Raw genomic sequence first — 24,110 nt, 5'->3', positions numbered from 1 at the left:
CGCAACTGCTGAAGCCTGCGTGCCCTAGAGCCTGAGGTCTGCAACAAGAGAAGCCACAGCAGTGAGAAGCCCACACCCTGCAATGAAGATGAGCCCTGCTCACCACAACTAGAGGAAGACCTGCATGCAACAAAAACCCAGCACAGTCAAACGGAAAGAAATAAATGAAATTATTTAAAAACCTATTGTAGGAGATAAGGAAGGACACTACATAATGATTAAGGGATCAGTACAAGAAGAAGACAAAACAATTACAAATATCTATGCACCGAACATAGGAACACCTCAATGCATAAGACAAATAAATGCTAACAGACATACAAGGGGAAATTGACGGTAACCCAATAATAGTAGGGGATTTGAACATCCCATTTACACCAAAGGACAGATCATCCAGGCAGAAAATAAATAAGGAAACACAAGCTTGCAAAACCAATACAGTATTGTAAAGTAATTAGCCTCCAATTAAAATACATAAATTTAAATTAAAAAAATAAATAAATGACACAATAGATAGATTTAATTGATATTTATAGGACATTCCACCTGAAAGCAGCAGAATACACTTTCTTCTCAAGTGCACGTGGAATATTCTCCAGGATAGACCACATCTTGAGTCACAAATCAAGCCCCAGTACATTTAAGAAAATTGAAATTGTATTAAGCATCTTTTCCGACCACAACACTGTGAGATTAGAAATCAATTACAGGGGAAAAAAACCAAAACTGTAAAAACCCACAAACACATGGAGTCTAAAGAGTGCTCTGCTAAATAACCAAGAGATCCCCGAAGAAATTAAAGAGAAAATCAGAAACGACATAGAGACAAATGACAATAAAAACGTGATGGCCCAAACCTATGGGACACAGCAAATTCTAAGAGGGAAGTTCATAGCAATTCATCCATACCTCAAGAAATAAGAAAAATCACAAACAATATAACCCTACACCAAAGCAACCAGAGGAAGAAGAACAAAGAAAATCCGAAGCCAGTAGGAGGAAAAAGAAATCATAAAGATCAGATTAGAAATAAATGAAATGGAAGTGAAGAAAACAATAGCAATGGTAAATAAAAGCAAAAATTGGTTCTTTGAGAAGATAAACAAAATCAATAAATCTTTAGCCACATTCCTCAAGAGAAAAAGGGAGAGGACACAAATCAATGAAACTAATAATGAAAAAGCAGAAATCACAACTGACATCATAGAAATACAAAGGATCATAAGAGACTACTAAAAGCAACTATACGCCAATAAATTGGACAACCTGAAAGAAACAGACAAATTCTAGAAAGGTACAACCTTCCAAGGTTGAACCAGGAAGCCTTAGAAAGTATTAGCAGACCAATCACATGTAATGAAATTGAAACCGCAATTTAAAATCTTCTAACAAATAAAAGTCCATGACCAGATGGCTTCACAGGCAGATTCTGTCAAACATTTGGAGAACAGCTAACACTGTACCTTCTCAAACTCTTTCAAAAAATTGCAGAAGGAGGAACACTCCCAAATTTGTTCTATGACGCCACCATCATCATCCGGATACCAAAATCAGACAAAGATATCTCACAAAATAAGAAAATTACAGACCAATATCACTGATGAACATAGATGCAAAAATTCCTCAACAAAATACTAGCCAACATTATGAAGGTTGGCTCAGGTCAAATTCAATTCTTTCTTACTACTGGTTAGAGAAAATACTGAGGAAAGAATGGGTGAAAGAGATCAAGAAGTACAAACTTCCAGTTGCAAAGTAAGTGGGTCACAGGTAAGAAATACACAGAGTGAGGAATATATACAGTCAAAAGATACATAATATCTTTGTATACTGACAGATGGTAACTGGACTTAGTGTAAGGATCATTTTGAAATATATAGAAATACCAAATCACTATGCCAGGTAATAGGAACTAAATTTTTAAATTGTTTTTACTTTTTTCTCCTTGAAGTATTTATAATGAAAAGGAAAATACATTTTAAAATTGGCCTTCCCTGAGAAACTATGGAAGTTAAGGGAACAGATAAACATTAACTATTTGAGTCAATTATTTTTAAATTCCAAACTGCCTGCTTTCACATCAATACTGAAAAAAGCTCATTGCTTCCTGTTTAATTATTATTAGAATCATTTTATGTAAATGTACTGAGGTTTGAAAATTCTTTGGCATTGCCCTTCTCTGGGATTGGAAGGGAAACTGATATTTTTCAGTCCTGAGGTCACTGCTGAATTTTCCAAATTTGCTGGCATATTGAGTGCAACACTTTCACAGCATCATCTTTTAGGATTGGAAATAGTTCAGCTGGAATTCCATCACCTCCACTATCTTTATTTGTAGTTATGCTTCCTAAGGCCCACTTGACTTCACACTCCAGATTGTCTGGCTCTAGGTGAATGACCACCTCATCGTGGTTATCCCAGTCAGTAAGAAAATAACTTTTTTTGTATATTTCTTCAGTGTATTCTCACCTCTTCCAACAACACAAGAGATGACTCTACACATGGAAAACACCCGATGATCAATACCAAAATCAGATTGATTATATTCTTTGCAGCTGAAGATGGAGAAGCTCTATACAGTCAGCAAAAACAAGACTGGGAGGTGAGTGTGGCTCAAATCATGAACTCCTTATTGCAAAATTCAGACTTAAATTGAAGAAAGTAGGGAAAACCACTAGGCCATTCAGGTATGACCTATAATCAAATCCCTTATGATTATACAGTAGAAGTGACAAATAGATTCAAGGGATTAGATCTGATAGACAGAACACCTGAAGAACTATGGATGGAAGTTTGTGACATTGTATAGGAGGTGGTAATCAAAACCATCCCCAAGACAAAGAAATGCAAAAAGCCAAAATGGTTGTCTGAGGAGGCCTTATGAATAGCTGAGAAAACAAGCAAAAGGCAAAGAGAAAAGGAAAGATACACTCATCTGAACACAGAGTTCCAAAGAATAGCAAGGAGAGATAAGAAAGTCTTCTAAAGTGAACAGTGCAAAGAAATAGAGGAAAACAATAGAATGGCAAAGACTAGAGATCTCTTCAAGAAAGTTAGAGATACCAAGGGAACATTTCATGCAAAGATGGGCACAATAAAGGACAGAAATGGTATGGACCTAACAGAAGCAGAAGATATTAAAAGGGATGGCAAGAATTCACAGAAGAACAAAAGAGATCTTAATGACCCAAATAACTATGATGGTGTGATCACTCACCTAGAGCCAGACATCCTGGAGTGTGAAATCAAGTGAGCCTTAGGAAGCATCACTACAAACAAAGATAGTGGAGGTGATGGAATTCCAGCTGAACTGTTTCAAATCCTAAAAGATGATGCTGTGAAAGTGCTGTACTAAATATGTCAGCAAATTTGGGAAACTCAGCAGTGGCCACAGGACTGGAAAAGATCAGTTTTCATTCCAATCCCAAAGAAAGTTCAAACTACTGCACAACTGCACCCATCTCAAATGCTAGCAAAGTAATGCTCAAAATTCTCCAAACTAGGCTTCAACAGTATGTGAACTGAGAGTTTCCAGATGTTCAAGCTAGATTTAGAAAAGGCATAGGAACCAGAAATCAAATTGCCAACATCTGCTGGATCATAAAAAAAGCAAGTGAATTCCAAAATAACATCTACTTCTGCTTCACTGACTACACTAAAGCCTTTGACTGTGTGGATCACAACAAACTGTGGAAAATTCTGAAAGAGATGGGAATACCAGACCACCTGACCTGCCCCTTGAGAAATCTATATGCAGGTCAAGAAGAAACAGTTAGACCTGGTCATGGAGCAATGGACTGGTTCCAATTGGGGAAAGAGTACATCAAGGCTGTATATTGTCACCCTGCTTATTTAACTTGTATGCAGAGTACATCACGCAAAATGCCAGGCTGGATGAACCACAAGCTGGAATCAAGATTGCCGGGAGAAATATCAACAATCTCAGATATGCAGATGACCCTTATGGCAGAAAGCAAAGAAGAACTAAAGAGCCTCTTGATAAAGGTGAAAGAGGGGAGTGAAAAAGCTGGCTTAAAATTCAACATTCAAAAAAGATCATGGCATCTGGTCCCATCACTTCATGACAAATAGATGGGGAAACAATGGAAACAGTGACAGACTTTATTTTCTTGGGCTCCAAAATCACTGCAGACAGTGACTGCAGCCATGAAATTAAAAGATTCTTGCTTCGTGGAAGAAAAGCTATGACCAAACTAGACAGCATATTAAAAAGCAGGCATCACTTTGCCAGCAAAGGTCTGTAGAGTCAAACTATGGTTTTTCCAGTAGTCATGTATGGATGTGAGGGTTGGACTATAAAGAAGGCTGAGCGCCAAAGAACTGATGCTTTTGAACTGATGCTAAAGCTGAACCTCCAATACTTTGGCCACCTGATGGGAAAAGCTGACTCATTAGAAAAGAGTCTGATGCTGGGAAAGACTGAAGGTAGGAGGAGAAGTGGACAACAGAGAATGAGATGGTTGGATGGTATCACCGACTCAATGGACATGATTTTGAGCCTACTCCAGGAGATAGCGAAGGACAGGGAAGCCTGGCGTGCTGCAGTTCAAGGGGTTGCAGAGTTGGATATGGCTGAGTGACTGAACAAAAACAACAAAACTCTTTCCACCTCTTCTTAACTTCTTCTGCTTCTATTAGGTCTTTACTGTTTCTGTCCTTTATCGTGCCCATCTTTGCATGAAATTGTACCTTGATATCTCCAATTCTCTTAAAGAGATTTCTAGTCTTTGCCATTCTATTATTTTCCTCTTTCTTTGCATTGTTCACTTAAGGAGGCCTTCTTTTCTCTCTTTGCTATTCTCTGGAACTCTGCATTCAGTTGGGTATTTTTTCCTTTCTCCCTTGACTTTGGCTTTTCTTCATTTCTCAGCTATTTGTACAGCCTCCTCAGACAACCACTTTGCCTTCTTGCATTTTTTTCTTTCAGTTGGTTTTGGTTCCTGCCTCCTGTACAATGTTATGAATCTCTGTCCATAATTCTTCAGGCACTCTATCGACCAGATCTAAGCCTTTGAATCTATTGGTCGCCTCTATGGTATGATCCTCAGTGATCAATACAAGGAAATAGAGGAAAACAACAGAATGGGGAAGACTAGGGATCTCTTCAAGAAAATTAGAGATACCAGGGGAACATTTCATGCAAAGATGGGCTCGAAAAAGGACAGAAATGGTATGGACCTAACAGAAGCAGAAGATATTAAGAAGAGGTGGCAAGAATACACAGAAGAACTGTACAAAAAAGATCTTCACGACCCAGATAATCCCAATGGTGTGATCACTGACCTAGAGCCAGACATCCTGGAATGTGAAGTCAAGTCGGCCTTAGAAAGCATCACTACGAACAAGCTAGTGGAGGTGATGGAATTCCAGTTGAGCTGTTTCAAATCCTGAAAGATGATGCCATGAAAGTGCTGCACTCAATATGCCAGAAAATTTGGAAAACTCAGTAGTGGCCACAGGACTGGAAAAGGTCAGTTTTCAATCCAATCCCAAAGAAAGGCAATGCCAAAGAATGCTCAAACTACCGCACAATTGCACTCATCTCACACGCTAGTAAAGTAATGCTCAAAATTCTCCAAGCCAGGCTTCAGCAATACATGAACCGTGAACTTCCTGATGTTGAAGCTGGTTTTAGAAAAGGCAGAGGAACCAGAGATCAAATTGCCAACATCCGCTGGATCATGGAAAAAGCAAGAGAGTTCCAGAAAAACATCTATTTCTGCTTTATTGACTATGCCAAAGCCTTTGACTGTGTGGATCACAATAAACTGTGGAAAATTCTGAAAGAGATGGGAATACCAGACCACCTGACCTGCCTCTTAAGAAATCTGTTTGCAGGTCAGGAAGCAACAGTTAGAACTGGGCATGGAACAACAGACTGGTTCCAAATAGGAAAAGGAGTACATCAAGGCTGTATATTGTCACCCTGCTTATTTAACTTATATGTAGAGTACATCATGAGAAATGCTGGGCTGGATGAAGCACAAGCTGGGATCAAGATTTCCAGGAGAAATATCAATAACCTCAGATATGCAGATGACACCAACCTTATGGCAGAAAGTGAAGAGGAACTAAAAAGCCTCTTGATGAAAGTGAAAGAGGAGAGTGAAAAGATTGGCTTAAAGCTCAACATTCAGAAAACTAAGATCATGGCACCTGGTCTCATCACTTCATGGGAAATAGATGGAGAAACAGTGGAAGCAGTGTCAGACTTTATTTTTTTGGGCTCCAAAATCACTGCAGATGGTGACTGCAGCCATGAAATTAAAAGACGCTTACTCCTTGGAAGGAAAGTATGACCTACCTAGATAGCATATTAAAAAGCAGAGATATTACTTTGCCAACAAAGGTCTGTCTAGTTAAGGCTATGGTTTTTCCAGTGGTCATGTATGGATGTGAGAGTTGGACTGTGAGGAAAGCTGAGCACCGAAGAATTGATGCTTTTGAACTGTGGTGTTGGAGAAGACTCTTGTGAGTCCCTTGGACTGCAAGGAGATCCAACCAGTCCAACCTAAAGGAGACCAGTCCTGGGTGTTCATTGGAAGGACTGATGCTGAAGCTGAAACCCCAATACTTTGGCCACCTCATGTGAAGAGTTGATTCATTAGAAAAGACCCTGATGCTGGGAGGGATTGGGGGCAGGAGGAGAAGTGGACAACAGAGGATGAGATGGCTGGATGGCATCACCAACTCGATGCACATGAGTTTGGGTGAATTCCGGGAGTTGGTGATGGACAGGGAGGCCTGGCGTGCTGCGATTCATGGGGTCACAGAGTTGGGCTTGACTGAGTGACTGAACTGATCTGAACTGATGGTATAATCATAAGGGATTTGATTTAGGTCAAACCTGAATGGTTTTTCCTATTTTCTTCAGTTCAAGCCTGCATTTGGCAATAAGGGGCTGATGATCTGAGCTGCAGTGAGCTCCAGGTCTTGTGTTTATGGACTGTATAGAGCTTCTCCATCTTCATCTGTAATGGATATAATCAATCTAATTTTGGTATTGACTATCTGGTGATGTCCATGTGTAGAGCCAAAGAATGTTCAAACTACCTTACAACTGTGCTCATATCACATGCTAGAAAGGTTATGTTCAAAATTCTTCAAGCTAGGCTTCAGCAGTATGTGAACTGAGAACTTCCAGATGTATAAGCTGGATTTAGAAAAGGCAAAGGAACCAGAGATTATATTGCCAATATTTCTTGGATCATAGAGAAAGCAAGGGAATTTCAGAAAAGCATCTACTTATGCTTTATTGAGTACATTAAAATCTTTGATTGTGTGGTTCACAATAAACTGTGGAAAATTCTTGAAGAGATGGGAATACCAGACCACCTTACTTATCTCCTAAGAAACCTGTATGCAGGTCAAGAAGCAACAGTTAGAAACAGATATAGAACAACAGACTGGTTCAAAATGATAAAGGAGTACACCAAGGCTGTATATTGTCATCTTGCTTATTTAATGTATATGTAGAGTACATCATGGGAAATGCCAGCATGGATAACTCAAGCTGGAATCAAGATTACCAGGAGAAATATCAGCAACCTCAGATATGCAGATAATACCACTGTAATGGCAGAAAGTGAAGAGGAACTAAAGGGCATCTTGATGAAGGTGAAATAGGAGAGTGAAAAGCCTAGATTACAATTCAACATTCAAAAAACTAAGATCATGGCATCCGGTCCCATCACTTCATGGCATATAGAAGAGGAAAAAGTGGAAGCAGTGACATATTATATTTTATTGGGCTCCAAAATCACTGTAGATGGTGACTGTAGCTGTGATAATAAAAGATGCTTGCTCCTGGGAGGGAAAGCTGTGACAAACCTAGACAGAGTATTAAAAAGCAGAGACATCACTTTGCCGACAAAGGTCCATATAGTAAAAGCTCTGCTTTTTCCAGTAGTCACGTATGGACGTGAGAGTTGGACCATAAAGAAGGCTGTTGTTGTTTTCTAACTGCTGAGTCATGGCTGACTCTTTGCAACCCCATAATCTGTAGCCAGCCAGGCTCTTCTTTTCATGGGATTCTCCAGATAAGAACCCTGGAGTGAGTTGCCATTTCTTTCTTCAAAAAGAAGGCTGAGCACTGAAGAATTGATGCTTTCAAATTTTGGTGCTGGAGAAGACTCTTGAGAGTCCCTTGGACTGCAAGGAGATCAAACCAGTCAATTCCACAAGAAATCAACTCTGAATAGTCATTGGAAGGACTGATGCTGAAGCTGAAGTTCCAATACTTTGGCCACCTGATGTGAAGTACTGTCCTATTGGAAAAGACCCTGATGCTGGGAAAGATTGTAGGCAAAAGGAGAAGAGGATGGAGGAGGACAAAATGGTTAGATAGCATCACTGACTCAATGAATGTGAATCTGAGTAAACTCCGGGAGATGGTGAAGGACAAGGAAGTCTGGCTGCTGTGGTCTATGTGGTTGCAGAGTTGGACATGACTTAGCAAGTGAACACACACACTTATCTAGCTGCTGCTGCTAAGTCGCTTCAGTCGTGTCTGACTCTGTGCGACCCCATAGACGGCAGCCCACCAGGCTGTGCCATCCCTGGGATTCTCCAGGCAAAAACACTGGAGTGGGTTGCCATTTCCTTTTCCACGTATCTAGCTACTATGTCTTTTATAAGTTATTAATGCCTTAGCAACTGTATCAACTGTACTACTGTTAATGGTTTTATTTCTTTCTTTCCTTTTTCTGTTTTTACAAATAAATTGATTTAAAATCATTGGGAAATGCTTAAAAACATACTAGCCAACAGAATCCAATAATACATTAAAAGGATTATACACCATGATCAAGTGGGATTTATCCCAGAAATATACACAAATCTTTCAATGTACACAAGTCAATCAGTGTGATAGTCTATGCAGTGATAGACCATATTAACAAATTAAAGAATAAAAACCATATGATCATCTCAATAGACGCAGAGAAAGCTTTTCACAAAATTCAACAACCATCTATGATACTCTCCAGGAAATGAGCACACAGGGAAACTCAACATAATAAATGCAATATATAACAAACATCATTTTCAATGGCGAAAAACTGAAAGCATTTCCCCTAATATCAGGAACAAGACAAAGAATGTCCATTCTCATCAACATTGTTTTGGAAGTCCTTGCCATGGATATTAGAGAAGAAAAAGAAATAAAAGGAATCCAAGTTGGAAAAGAAGAAGTAAAACTGTCATTATTTTCAGATGACATGATACTATATATGTAGAAAATCCTAAGATGCCACCAGAAAACTACTGGACATAGTCAGTGAATTTGGTAAAGTTGTAGGATACAAAATTAATGCATAGAAATCTGCTGCATTCCTACACACTAATAACAAAACCAACTTAATAAGGCAAAAGACCTGTATTCCAAAAACTATAAAACACTAATGAAAATCAAGGAGGACACAAACAGATGGAGAGAAATATGATGTTCTTGAATTGAAAGAATCAATATAATGAAAATGAGTATATTGCCTAAAGCAAACTACAGATTCCATGGAATTCCTATCAAATTACCAATGGCATTCTTCATAGAATTAGAAAAAAAATTTTTACAGTCTGTATGAAAACACCCCAAAGAGCCAAAGTAATCTTGAGAAAGAAAAATGGAGCTAGAGGATTCAGGCTTCCAAACTTCAAACTATACTGCAAAGCTACAGTAATCAAGACAGTATGGTACTGGTACAAAAACAGAGAAATAGATCCATGGTACAGGATAGAAAGCCCATAAGTTAACCCATGCACCTATGGTCACCTAATCTATGACAAAGGAGGCAAAAATATACAGTGGAGAAAAGATAGCCTCTTCAATAAGTGGTGCCGGGAAATCTAGACAGCCACATGTAAAATAATGAAATTAGAATACTCCCTAACATCATACTGGAGAAGGCAATGGCACCCCACTCCAGTACTCTTGCCTGGAAAATCCCATGGATGGAGGAGCGTGGTAGTCTGCAGTCCATGGGGTCGCTAAGAGTCGGACACAACTGAGCGACTTCACTTTCACTTTTCACTTTCATGCATTGGAGAAGGAAATGGCAACCCACTCCAATGTTCTTGTCTGGAGAATCCCTGGGACAGGGGAGCCTAATGGGCTGCTGTCTATGGGGTCACACGACTGAAGCAACTTAGCAGCAGCAGCAGCAGCAACATCATACACAAAAGTAAACTTAAAACGGATTAAAGACCTAAATGTAAGTCCAGACACTATAAAACTCTTAGAGGAAAACATAGAGGAAACACTCTTTGACATAAATCACAGCAAGATCTTTTTTTGCAAACAAGTTCTTGCACCTTCTAGAATAATGAAAATGTAAAAAGAAAAATAAACAAATGGGACCTAATTAAACTTAAAAGTTTTTTCACAGGAAAGGAAACCATGAACAAAATGAAAAGACAACCGTCAGAATGGGTAAAGGAAAAAAAGTGTTAGTCGCTGAGTCGCGTTCAACTCTTTGTGACCCCATGGACTGTAGCCCACCAGGCTCCTCTATCCATGGGATTTTCCAGGCAAGTATGCTGGAGTGGGTTGCCATTTTCTTCTACAGGGGACCTTCCAAACCCAGGGGTTGAACCTGACTCTTACATTGCAGTCATGTCTGACTCTTTGCAACCCCATGGACTATACAGTCGATGGAATTCTATGCCAGAATACTGGAGTGGGTAGTCTTTCCCTTCTCCAGAGGATCTTCCCAACCCAGCGATTGAACCCAGGTCTCCTGCATTGCAGGTGGATTCTTCACCGGCTGAGCTACAAGGGAAGCCCAAGAATACTGGAGTGGGTAGCCTATCCCTTCTCTAGTGGATCTTCCTGACCCAGGAATCAAACTGGGGTCTCCAGGATTGCAGGTAGATTCTTTACCAACTGAGCTATCAGGGAAACCCTCCTGCATTGCAGGCACATTCTTTATCATCTGAGCCACCAGGGAAACTCCAGTAGAATGGGTAAAAATATTTGCAAATTAAGCAACAAAGGATTAATATAGACAAATAGAGCAGAAAGGGAAATTAATATATACAAATAAATTAATACATACAAATATTAGCTATATACATAGCTAATATGTATATTAATATATACAATATATACAAAATAATATATTAATTTATATAATTAATCAATAATTTTATATACTATTAATAATAATTAACATATACAAATATACAAATTATATATATGTAATTAATATATACAAATAATATCTCCAAAATATACAAACAGCTCATGGAGCTCAACATAAAAGAAAAAAATCCGATCAAAAAATGAGTGGAAGACCTAAATAGACATCTCTCCAAAGACATATAGATGGCCAAAAGACACATGAAAAGATGCTGAATATCAGTAATTATTAGAGAAATACTAAATCAAAACTACAAAGAGGTATCAACGCACACCAGTCAGAATTGTCATCATCAAAAAGTCCATAAGTAATAAATGCTGGAGAGAGTGTGGAAAAAAAAGAATTGGTATAGCCACTACGGAGAACAGTATGGAGTTTCCTTAAAAAATTAAACATAGAACTACCATATGACCCAGCAATCCCACTACTGGTTATATACCCTGAGAAAACCATAACTGAAAAAGACACATGTACCCCAATGTTCATTGTAGCACTATTTACAATAGCCAGGTCATGGAAGCAACCTAGATGGCCATCAACAGATGAATGAATAAGAAGATGTGGTCATATTATACAATGGCCTATTACTCAGCCGTAAAAAGGAATGAATTTGAGTCAGCTGAATTGAGATGATGAACCTAGAGCCTGTTATACAGAGTGAAGTAGGTCAAAAGAGAAAAACAAATACTGTATATTAATGTATATATATATAATCTTGCATATATATATATATATGAGAAAAATTGAAGGATGTGCACTCAGTTTCCAGAGAGAACACCAAAATTGCAACTGGTTGCTGAACAACCATCAACAGGAGGATGTTGGAACCCACCAAAAAAAGATACCCCATGTCCAAGGACAAAGGAGAAGCCACAGTAAGACAGTAGAGAGGGTGCAATCATGTTTAAAATCAAACCTCATACCCGCCAAAGACTCTTGGAGGGCCCAGACAAAACCTTGTGTGCACCAGGACCCAGGGAAAGAAGCAGTGATCGCACAGGAGACTAAGCCAGACCTGCCTGTTAGTGTCTGAGGGTCCCCTGTGGAAGCACGGGTCAGCAGTGGCCAGTCTCAGGGACAGGGGCACTGGCAGCAGCAGTCCTGGGAGGCATGGCATGTGGCATAAATCCTCTTGGAGGAGGTCGCCATCAACCTTACCAAAGAGCCAATGGGTGGGCGATCTACAAACTGGAGAACAATTATACCAAAGAAGTTCTTGCACTGTTATGAAAGCTCCAGGCCCTACAACAGACTTCCCCAACCTGGGGATTCAGCAAAGAGACTGAATATTCCCAGGGAATTTGCAGGTCAATGGGATTTGATTACAGAACTTCCACAGAACAGGGAAAACAAACACTTGGAGGGCAGAGACAAAACCTTGTGTGTACCAGGACCCAAGAGAAAGGAGCAGAGACCCCCCGAGAGACTCAGCCAGACTTGCCTGTGAGAGTCTGGGAGTCTCCAGCAGAGGCGTGGGTCGACAGCGGCTGGCCTCAGGATCGGGGCATTGGCAGCAGTAGTCCTGGGAGGTGCAGCATGCTGGCATAAGTCCTCTTGGAAGAGGTCGCCATTACCCCTACCATAGAGCCTAGAGCCTACCATAGAGCCTATAGCCAACCATAGAGACTGCAGACTCTAGGACTGGGCTGTCTCAGGCCAAACCACAGAGAAGGAGCACAGCCTCAGCCATCAGCAGAAAATTGCATTGAAGATTTACTGAGCATCACCTTACCCACCAGAGCAAGACCCAGTTTTCCCCACAAGTCCCTCCCATCAGGAAGCTTGCACAAGCCTTTTGCCCTCATCAGAGGGCAGACAGAATGAAAACCACAATCACGGAAAACTAACCAAAATGATCACATGGACCACAGCCTCCTTGGGTAACTCAATGAAACAATGAATCAGGCCATGTTGGGCCACCCAAGACAGATAGGTCATGGTACAGAGATCTGATAAAATGTGGTCCACTGGAGAAGGGAATGGCAAACCACTTCAGCATTCTTGCCTTGAAAACCCCTTGGACAGTATGAAAAGGCAAAAAGATATGACACTGAAGGATGAGACCCCACCCCCCAGGTCTGTAGGAGTCCAGTGTGCTACTGGAGGAGAGTGGAGAAATATCTCCAGGAGGAATGAAGAGGCTGAGCAAAAGCAAAAATGACACCCAGGTGTGGATGTGTCCGTAAAGTCCGATGCTGTAAAGAACAATATTGCATAGGAACCTGGAATGTTAGGTCCATGAATCAAGGTAAATTGGAAGTGGTCAAACATGAGGTGGCAAGAGTGAACATCAACTTGTTAGGAATCAGTGAACTAAAATGGACAGAATGGTAGAATTTAATTCAGATGACCATTATATCTACTATCGTGGGCAAGAATTTCTTAGAAGAAATGCCATGTGAACAGAATGAAGGCAAAACCACGTGATCATCTTAATTGATTCAGAAAGAGCATTTGATGTAATCTAGTACCCTTTTTCGGAGAAGGCAATGGCACCCCACTCCAGTACTCTTGCCTGGAGAATCCCATGGGTGGAGGAGTCTGGTGGGCTGCAGTCCATGGGTCGCTAAGAGTCAGACACGATTGAGTGACTTCCCTTTCACTTTTCACTTTCCTGCATTGGAGAAGGAAATGGCAACCCACTCCAGTGTTCTTGCCTGGAGAATCCCAGGGACAGGTCGCACAGAGTCGGACACGACTGAAGTGACTTAGCAGCAGTAGCAGCAGTACCCTTTTCATGATACAAACACTCAACAGATTAGGAATAGAAGACAATCTCCTTAACCCAATAAAGGGAAGTTATGAAAAATTCACAACTAGCATCATATACTCAATGGTGAAAGACTAAAAGCTCTCCCTCTAAGATCAGGAAGAAGACAAGGGTACCCACTCTCATTGCTCATATTCAACATAGTACTGGAAGCGCTAGCCAGAGCAATTAGGCAAGAAAAAGAAAGAAAAGGCATCCAAATTGGAAAGCAAAAAGCAAAAACATTTCTATTCACAGATGACTTGATCTCATATATAGAAAATTCTAAAGAATCTACACAAATTCTCACAGCTAATGAAAAAATGAATCAAATTTGCAGGAGACAGGATCAAAACACAAAAATCAATTGTACTTCTTCATATAGTGAACAATTTGAAAAGGAAATGAATGAAACGATTTCATTTATAATAGCATCAAAAGAATAAAATACTTAGGAATGCATTAACCAAAGATGCATGAGACTCATTCATTGAAAACTATAAAACACTGCTGAAAAATTAAGGAAGACCTAAATAAATGGAAAAATCCCATGTTCATGGATTAGAAGACAATAGTGTTAAGATGGCAATACTTCTTAAACTAATATGCAGATTCAATGCAATCTCCATTAAAATTCAAAAAACCTTTTTTTGCAGAAATGAAAAAATAACCCTAAAATTCATATGGAATTGTAAGGGATTCTCCAAAAGCCAAAACAAGCAAAGCCAAAGCAATTGTAAAATAAAAATAAAGTTGGAGAACTTATACTTCCCAACTCTAAAGCATACTATAAAACTATAGAAATCAAAATAGTGTTGTATTGGAAGAATGGTAGACCAATGGAATAGAACTGAAAGTCCAGAAATAAACCCAGACATCCGTGGACAATTGATTTTTAGCCAGGGTGCCAAGACTATTCAATAGGGGAGAGACTAGTCTTTTGAACAGATGGTGCTGAAATAATTGGTTTCCCACATGCAAAAGAATTTAGCTGGCTTGACACTTAACTTCTCACTATATACAAAAATTCACTAAAAATAGATCAAAGACCTAAATGTAAGAAGTAAAACTATAAAACTCTTAGGAGAAAACATAAGTGTAAAACTTCATAACTGTAGATTAGGCAATGTTTACTTTGATGTGATATCTAAATAGGTAAATTGAATGTCATCAAAATTTAAAACTTCTGTACATCAAAGGACCCTGTCATAAAAGTGAAAAGACAATCTATAAAGGGAGAAGATATTTGAAAATTATATTTCTGATAACTGTCTAGTGTTAGATATTGCAAAACTAATACAATTATGTAAAGTTTAAAAATAAAAATAAATAAATAAATAAAGAACTCTGACAACTCAACAATAGAAACATAAACAACCCAATTAAAAACTGGGCAAAGGACTTGCATAGACATTTCTCCAAAGAAGACACTCAGATGTTCAACAATCCCATGAAAAGATGCTCAACAATCCCATGAAAAGATGCTCAACATCATTAGTCATAAGGGATGTGCAAATAAAAATTACAATGAGACATCACTTCAGATCCACTGGGAGGGCTAAAGGAGAAAAAAATAAAGAATAACAAACATTGGCAATAATGCGGAGAAACTGGAACCCTCTTGTGTTGCTGGTGGGAGAGCAAATGGTGCGGTTGCTGTGGAAAAAGAGTTTGGTAATTCCACAAAACACAGAATTACTATGCAATTCTACTTCTAGGAATATACCCAGAAGAATTGAAAAACCGGTATTCAGATACTTGAAATATCAGCATTATTCACAACAGAGAATAAAAGGCTTGAAACAACCTAATTGTCCATCAACAGATGATTGGATAAATAAAATGTGATCCATCTGTACAATGGAATATAATTCAGCCATAAAAAGGAATACAGTACCAAAACATACTACGGGTGGATGCATCTTGAAAACATTATGCTCAGTGAAAGAAGCCTCTCTCCCTCTTTCTCTTTTTCTCTCTCCCTCCCTCTTTCCTCACTTGCTGGAGGGCCCAGCCACTGCATTTAAGCGAACCCAGGTCATGTGCAGAAGCAGCAGGGGCCACCAGGCATGTAAGAGAGATGAGGATCAGCTCGTCTCTCTCTCTCTTGTTACCAGAGACCAGCCCTGCCTACTGCATCTCCCCACACTGCAGATGTTGGGACCGACAACACATGATTATTATTGTTTAAACTCCTATGTCTTGTACAAATTTGCTCTTCCCCAAGAGTTAACCAACACCCAGCCTGCCAGATCTTCCTCTTCTTCCCGGGCTCCAGGACCCTGGATAACTTCTGCTGTGTGCCTCTCTGATCCCCAACCCTCACCCTTTTTTTGTGTTTTCTGTTTGTTTTTGTATTTTCTCTCTAAGACCTGCCTGAAGTCCTGGCTTCTTCAGGAAAACTGCAGTGGTTAATCCTGTCCCCGTGAAACTGTGTAACTGTTTTTTTGGGAAAGGGGAAGCAGGAGGAATCTCTGTGTGATCCTATACCCTTCCCGAACTCCAGGAGCACCCTCCAGAGTGGGTGAGCATTGGAAAGGACCCAAACAGGCGATCCCTATAGTAACGAGCACTGCCCCCTGACTGGAAGTGCTGTTCCTATGCTTGAGCACAGGTGAGAAACAGAAGCAGAAAGGAAATGAACTGGCTTGTGCCCACTCCCACTGAGGGGGAAGCTGGTTTGAGCCCTGCTGCACCCACTTCCCTGGGCTGCCACCTCTGCCTGGCTAGCCATGATGGGTACCACCTGTACCTTTGTCCAGCACGGGGCCAAAGATGGCCAGGCTGTTGTTGATGGTGGTGCAATTCCAACGGCGGCCACGGAACTGGTGTTGGCACTCCTGGATGCTGATTTTGATGCCCTCTGCCACGCTGGGCATGATCTCCACGTAGTTCCGGCAGAAACGCAGCTGCTTGGGTACTAAGCCTGGGATGCTGGCGCAGAGGATGGGCTGTGTCCCCAGGGATGAGTACTGGGGCCCAACAGCCAGGGACCTGGGGGAGGACAAGGAGGCCTGGTTAGTAGGGGAAGTGCCCTTGTGGCCCATGAACCGGGAGCAGGAGTCAGGCCTATCCTAGGTGAACTTTCTTTGGAGGATGCACACAGGCCCTTCCTTCCCTTGGGCAAGATGTGCTTCCACCATGGAAGAAGCCTGTCCCTGTCCTGTACCTGACACTTGGCATGAAACATCGTGATGTGCACGTGGATTGACAGAAAAGAAATCAAGGAAGTGGTGGAGGCTTCCCTGCTTCTCTGCACAACTGCAGGGGTCCTGGCTCCAATGGTGTGGAGATAGCAGCACCCTGAAACAGTTCAGGAACACAGAGAACAGAACTCAAGGATACAGATGATGCTGAGTCAGTACAGGGGCTGCCCAGAGGAGGTGCTGCTGCGTCTGTGGCAGGAGGACAATCACTTTTAGAGCAGTGTGAGATAGGGCATGTTGTTGTTCAGTAGCTAAGTCACGTCCAGCTCAGGGATTGCAGCATGCCGGGCTCCCCTGTCCTTCACTATCTCCTGGAGTTGCTCAAGTCCATGTCCATTGAGTCAATGATGCTATCTAACCATCTTATCATCTGCCATCCTCTTCTACGCCTACCCTCAATTTTTCCCAGCCTCAGGGTCTTTTCCAGTGAGTCAGCTCTTCGCATCAGGTGGCCAAAGTATTGGAGCTTCAGCATCAGTCCTTCCAATGAATATTTATGGTTGATTTCCTTTAGGATTGACTGGTTTGAGCTCCTTGCGGTCCAAGGGACTCTCAAGAGTCTTCTCCAGCACCACAATTTGAAGGCATCAATTCTTCAGTGCTCAGCTTTTTTTATGGTCCAACTCTCACATCTGTACATGACTACTGGAAAAACCATAGCTTTGACTATACGGACTGTTATCAACAAGGTGACGTCTTTGTTCTTTAATATGCTGTCTAGGTGTCATAGGTTTCCTTTCAAGGAGCAAGTGTCTTTCAATTTCATGGCTGCAGTCCCTGTCTGCAGTAATATTGGAGCCCAAGAAAGGAAAATCTGTCACTGCTTCCACTTTCCCCCTTCTGTGTGCCATGAAGTGATGGAACCAGATGCCATGATCTTAGTTTTTTGAATGTTGAATTTCAAGCCAGTTTTTTCACTCTCCTCTTTCATCTTCATCAAGAGGCTCTTTAGTTCCTCTCTGCTTTCTGCCGTTAGAGTGGAGTTAGAGATGGGGCACCCTGAAGGAGGGCATGGCAACCCACTCCAGTATTCTTGCTTGGAGAATCCCATGGACAGAGCAGCCTGGTGGGCTACAGTCCATGGGGTCACCAAGAGTCAGACATGACTGAAGCGACTTAGCACACACACACACACACACACACACACACAGAGATGGGGCACAGCAGTGGGTAAATAAATCATATAGGTGAAAATCACTACTGAACTCATGCCCACCATTCCAGCAGGCTTTTGGCTATTTACTCAGCAGATATAAAAGCTTATGTACACAATAAGATGTGCTCAAGAATATTCACAGGGCTGTGATCATCAGAGAAAAACTTGGAAACCACCAAAGGAGGCATCCACAGAAGCATGGATGAACAGTGTTGACTCTTGCAGAGGAATGCTACATGGAAATAGGAGTGGTCTGCTGCTGCAAAGGTCAGGGATCTCCCTGGCAGCGAGCTTAAGAGAGACCTGATACAGTGTGGGTGACCACGAATCCTCTGATGGAGACCAAGGCCCAGCAACACCGTGGATAGATACAGAAATCAGGATAGTTTCCTCATTCTCAGGGGAGGTCTGGCCTGACCGAAAGGCGGCATGAGAAAATGTATCTCAGGCTGTGCTTTGCCAAATGGTTCCCACTCACCACATGTGCCAATTTAATTTAAGCAAAATGACAAAAAATGAGAGAAAAGTTTGGTTTCTTAGTCACACTAGCTAGACATGACCTGTGGTTACCATATTGGATGGTTAGATATAAGAACATTTTGGTCCCTGTGGAAAGTTCTACTGGACTACTAGGGTCTGGGGTGAAGGAAGTGCTCTGTGTTTGATGGGGCTGTTGGTTACACACATGTTTATGTGTCGCAACTGATTGAAATGTAGTCATGTTACTATTCGTGATTGTTGTTCAGTCACTCAGTTGTGTCAGACTCTCTGCAACCCCATGGACTGAAGCATGTCAGGCTTGCTTGTCCTTCACTATCTCCTGGAGTTTGCTCAAACTCATGTCCATTGAGTCAATGGTGCCATCCAACCATCTCATCCTCTGTCATCCCCTTCTCCTCCTGCCCTCAATCTTTCCCAGCATCAGGGTCTTTTCCAATGAGTCAGCTCTTTGCATCAGGTGGCCAAAGTATTGGAGCTTCAGCTTCAGCATCAGTCCTTCCAATGAATATTCAGGGTTGATTTCCTTTAGGGTGGACAGGTTTGATTAGCCCTTGATTTCAGAGGAAGAACCATCTGGCTCTTTCCAGGGCAGAGGGAATGAGCTTCCCCAGCCCCATGGTGACACGCTGTTGTATCTGCCCAGTTGGATGGATAACCATGATTCTGTCATCTGTGGGAGCATCTGTGTTTGTAGGGTGATGGGCTCTTGTCAGTAGAGCTCTGCTTGGCTCCTGTGTCTCAACGCTTCCTTCACCCCTGGGTGGAAGCTCCATGTGAACGACTGTGTGGCCACTGCTACTTTTTGGGGCCATCTGTTGAAGCCTGCCTCCCATCAACCACGGATATCACAAAGGCTCTTCAGGGTCTCTCAGAAAGGGCCATGAAAATGTTTAGGATGGTAGGAGAAGACCAACGCACGGGAGGCCCTGTGGACCTAGGAGGACCACGGGGTGTGGGGTGGCTCTGTGCTTTCTTCCTTGGTCCCCAGAGATCTGCTCACTCTCTGGGCAGTACAGGTGTTGCCCGTGCTCACCCGGCCTTTAGCCACAGCGCTCTCTCCTCCTCCAAGTGTCCCATCTCCTCCTCCCACTGGGGTTTCTGCTGTGGTGTGGCCCAGACCCCTCTGCCTGGCAAGATGGTCCCTGCTTATCTGGTAGGTTTCTCTGGTGGGATTCAGGTGGAAATGTCTGTTTCCCTTTCCTTTATATGGTGGCTGACTTTGTGAACATTTCAGCTGGACCCACAGAGTTTCCTCTTGTTCAGCATCTGCTCTCTCCTGGAGGGTTAGGCATGCCTAAGAACATGGGACAGAGGCTTCTGTGTTCCTCAGCAAGCCGCACACCTGTACTATGATGCTTTCAGTAAATCCCACTCTGAGTCTAACCCAGATCCATCCATCTGTGGTGAGAATGAGAGGAAACAGGAATCACTGTCTCTCAGAGAAACAAACCTACCCTCTGGAAATACAAATCAGACCCTAACATCTTTCCCTCTTTGTCTCCAAAATCTCCAGAGGCCGCCTTGCCTCAAGGCACACAACCCATGCCCTTCAGCACCCAGAGACGCCTCATTGGATGACTCGGAGAGAACACCTCCTCATTGCACAGTCCTGTGAGATCTGTCCTGTGAGATCTGTCCAGCTCCATCCTCTCACACTCGGCCAGCCCCCTGCTTCTGCCGCACCAGGCTCTGGGCACAGTTCCTGTCTCCACCCATCTCTCCGTCAATGTGGGAATTTGTCCCACGAATCTTTGTGGCCACAGTTCAGCTCAGTTCAGTCACTCAGTCGTGTCCGACTCTTTTCGACCCCATGGACTGCAGCACGCCAGGCCTCCCTGTCCATCACCAACTCCCAGAGTTTACTCAAACTCATGTCCATGGAGTCAGTGATGCCATCCAACCATCTCATCCTCTGTCGTCCCCTTCTCCTCCCGCCTTCAATCTTTCCCAGCATCAGGGTCTTTTCAAATGAGTCAGTTCTTTGCATCAGGTGGCCAAAGTATTGGAGTTTCAGCTTCAACACCAGTCCTTCCAATGAACATTCAGGGCTGATTTCCTTTAGGATGGACTGGTTGGATCTCCTTGCAGTCCAAGGGACTCTCAAGAGTCTTCTCCAACACCACAGTTCAAAGGCATCAATTCTTCGGCACTCAGCTTTCTTTATAGTCAAACTCTCACATCCATACATGACTACGGGGAAAATCATAGCCTTGACTAGACGGACCTTTGTTGGCAAAGTAATGTCTCTGCTTTTTAATATCCTGTCTAGGTTGTTCATAGCTTTTCTTCCAAGGAGTAAGCATCTTTTTATTTCGTGGCTGCAGTCACCATCTGCAGTGATTTTGGAGCCCAAAAAGATAAAGTCTGCCACTGTTTCCAGTGTTTCCCCATCTATTTGCCATGAAGTGATGGGACCAGATGCCATGATCTTAATATTTTCTGAATATTGAGCTTTAAGCCAACTTTTTCACTCTTCTCTTTCACTTTCATCAAGAGGCTCTTTAGTTCCTCTTCACTTTCTGCCATAAGGGTGGTGTCATTTGCATATCTGAGGTTATTGATATTTCTCCCGGCAATCTTGATTCCAGCTTGTGCTTCATCCAGCCCAGCGTTTCTCATGATGTACTCTGCATAGAAGTTAAATAAGCAGGGTGACAATATACAGCCTTGACGTACTCCTTTCCCTATTTGGAACCAGTCTGTTGTTCCATGTCCAGTTCTAACTGTTGCTTCCTGACCTGCATACAGATTTCTCAAGAGGCAGACAAGGTGGTCTGGTATTCCCATTTCTTTGAGAATTTTCCAGTTTGTGGTGACCCGTATAGTCAAAGGCTTTGGCATAGTCAATAAAGCAGAAATAGATGTTTTTCTGTAACTCTCTTGCTTTTTCAATAATCCAACGGGTATTGGCAATTTGATCTCTGGTTCCTCTGCCTTTTCTAAAACCAATTTGAATATTTGGAAGTTCACGGTTCACATATTGTTGAAGCCTGGCTTGAAGAATTTTGAGAATTACCTTATTAGCATGTGAATGAGTACAATTGTGTGGTAGTTTGAGTATTCTTTGGCATTGCCTTTCTTTGGGACTGGAATGAAAACTGACCTTTTCCAGTCCCGTGGCCACTGCTGATTTTTCCAAATTTGCTGGCATATTGAGTGCAGTACTTTCATAGCATCATCTTTTAGGATTTGAAATAGCTCAACTGGAATTCCATCACCTCCACTAGCTTTGTTCATAAAGCCCACTTGACTTCACATTCCAGGATGTCTGGCTCTAGGTGAGTGATCATATCATTGTGATTATCTGGGTCATGAAGATCTTTTTTGTATAGTTCCTCTGTGTATTCTTGAAGGAGAATATCCCACGTGGGGTAGGAGATACCCCATGCCCAAGGGCAAAGAAGAAGCCCCGGCAAGATGGTAGGAGGGGCGAATTCATCTTTAGAATCAAACCCCATTCCCATCAGAGACGCTCAGAGGGCTCAAACAAACCTTGTGTGCACCAGGACCCAGGGACCCCACAGAGACTGAGACAGAACTCCGTGTCCACACAGAGTCCCTTTTATCCCCCACAATGCCCCTGCCATCCTGTGTGAGCATCACCCTCTATACCTCCCCACTGCAGCACTTATGCAGTCCTATATTCAGTTAGCTGGCTGAGGAGAGGGCAACTTCTTGAAGTCCTGAACACAGGGTTTCCCAAGTTTGGTATCCTCTCATCCTGTGCCCATTCTGCCCACTGTTTCTGGGCAACCTCTATCCTGGGCAACCTCTATCCTGGGCTTGCTCTTCCTTCCTGATCAAGTGCATCTCTTACGAGTTAAAACCTATCTTTCCCTGGGGAATGTCCACGACACCATGCATCCACGGGCTCAAGTGGAGCTGAGCCTTCTTTTCATGGGTGGCCATCTCTAGTGCCCCCATTTCTAGGGAAAACCTGAAGCCTCCAAACCAGACTCCAGGTCTCCTGGGTCCCTCTCACATCTGTGCCCTAATATCTGACACCCGCCCCTGGGTGCAGTCTCCATCCTGTACATCCTCATGCCAAAACCCAGCCATGACCTCACAGCACATATCACAGACATCCCCATGGCCCTGCCTGAGTCTGTATTCCTGGAGTGGCATTCCAACTGTGGGGCTGGCTTGTTCCCTCACTTCTTCCTTCATTACCTGCAGAGCATATTGAATCCTGGGTGCCTGAGGCCTGACCCTCCCCAGCTTTCTCCCACACCCACCCCAAGGTCTGGGACCACAAGGTTTTCAGAAAGGGCAGCCCTCTTCTCTCACCCAGCTGTGAGGTCTCTCCTCTCTAGGCAGTATTCTGTGGTCTGAGCCTCGCTGTCCTGCACCCTGTCCTGCACAGACGGCTCTGAGCGGAGACTGCAGGGGCTCCGGTTTGTCTCTCTGGGACCCCTGTGCTGACCGAGGTGTTTGGCTTCCTGATGGACCAGCATGGGCCGGACGCACAGATGGGAGGATGGGGGAAGCTGGCACTTGGACTGAGAGGTGGCATGCAGGCCAGGGTCAGCAGTCTCTGCTCTCGAAGGCCCCCAGTGGGCAGGGTGAGGACTTCAGGGGGGAGAGGATGGGCTAGCTCTGCCCACTCCAGGCTGAGTTCAGATGTCCAGGATGGGTTGGTGAGGGTCAGCGGGTGAGGTAGACTGCATCTAACCTGCATGCCCTCTGCCACGCTCCGTCTGAGATTTTGCAGATAACCTCCCACTTCCCTGGTGGCTAAGGTGGTAAAGAATCCACCAGCAATGCAGGAGACCTGGGTTCAAGTCCTGGATTGGGAAGATCCCCCAGAGAAGGGAATGTCAACCCACTCCAGTGTTCTTGCCTGGAGACCCATGGACAGAGGAGCCTGGTGAGCTAGAGTCCATGGGATTGCAAAGAGTCAGACATGACTGAGCAACTAACGGTTCCCTTCACTTCCCACTTATAAATCAGAGGGCGAAACTCCTCGGACCTTGGTTCTCTTTCAGAACATTGTCACCTCCACCACCTCCCCGACTTACTTCAGCCAATATCTGTGCCTTCTCACCCACTGAGACATCCCTGTCCTGGCCCCGGTGACCACTCTGCCTATACCGGCATATGTGGCTGGCTCTGACTGCTCCTGGCTCAGGTTGACCATCCGTTTCCACCGAGTGGTACCTCTCACAGTGACCCTGGCACCCCACTCCAGTATTCTTGCCTGGAAAATCCCATGGATGGAGGAGCCTGGTAGGCTACAGTCCATGGGGTCACAAAGAGTCGGACACAGCTGAGCGACTCCACTTTCTCTTACTTTATCTTTGGTTGTGCTGAGTCTTCATTGTTCTGAGTGGGCTTTCTCTAGT

The 24,110-nt window shown here is 43.0% G+C and overlaps 1 protein-coding gene across 1 annotated transcript in view; it reads right to left on the bottom strand.

The window, feature by feature from the left end:
- The window catches only part of WNT3A (Wnt family member 3A), a 69,561-nt gene that overhangs the window by 29,456 nt on the left and 15,995 nt on the right, over nucleotides 1–24,110 (bottom strand). Inside the window, exon 2 of the mRNA XM_027548773.1 lies at nucleotides 16,658–16,899. Within this exon, the coding sequence (XP_027404574.1) occupies nucleotides 16,658–16,899 (242 nt within the window). The remainder of the gene's footprint in view (nucleotides 1–16,657; nucleotides 16,900–24,110) is intronic.

The sequence above is a fragment of the Bos indicus x Bos taurus genome, chromosome 7 (genome assembly GCF_003369695.1).
Source record: "Bos indicus x Bos taurus breed Angus x Brahman F1 hybrid chromosome 7, Bos_hybrid_MaternalHap_v2.0, whole genome shotgun sequence".
Classification (NCBI taxonomy): Eukaryota; Metazoa; Chordata; class Mammalia; order Artiodactyla; family Bovidae; genus Bos; species Bos indicus x Bos taurus.
This window is presented reverse-complemented; position numbering and strand designations above follow the sequence as displayed.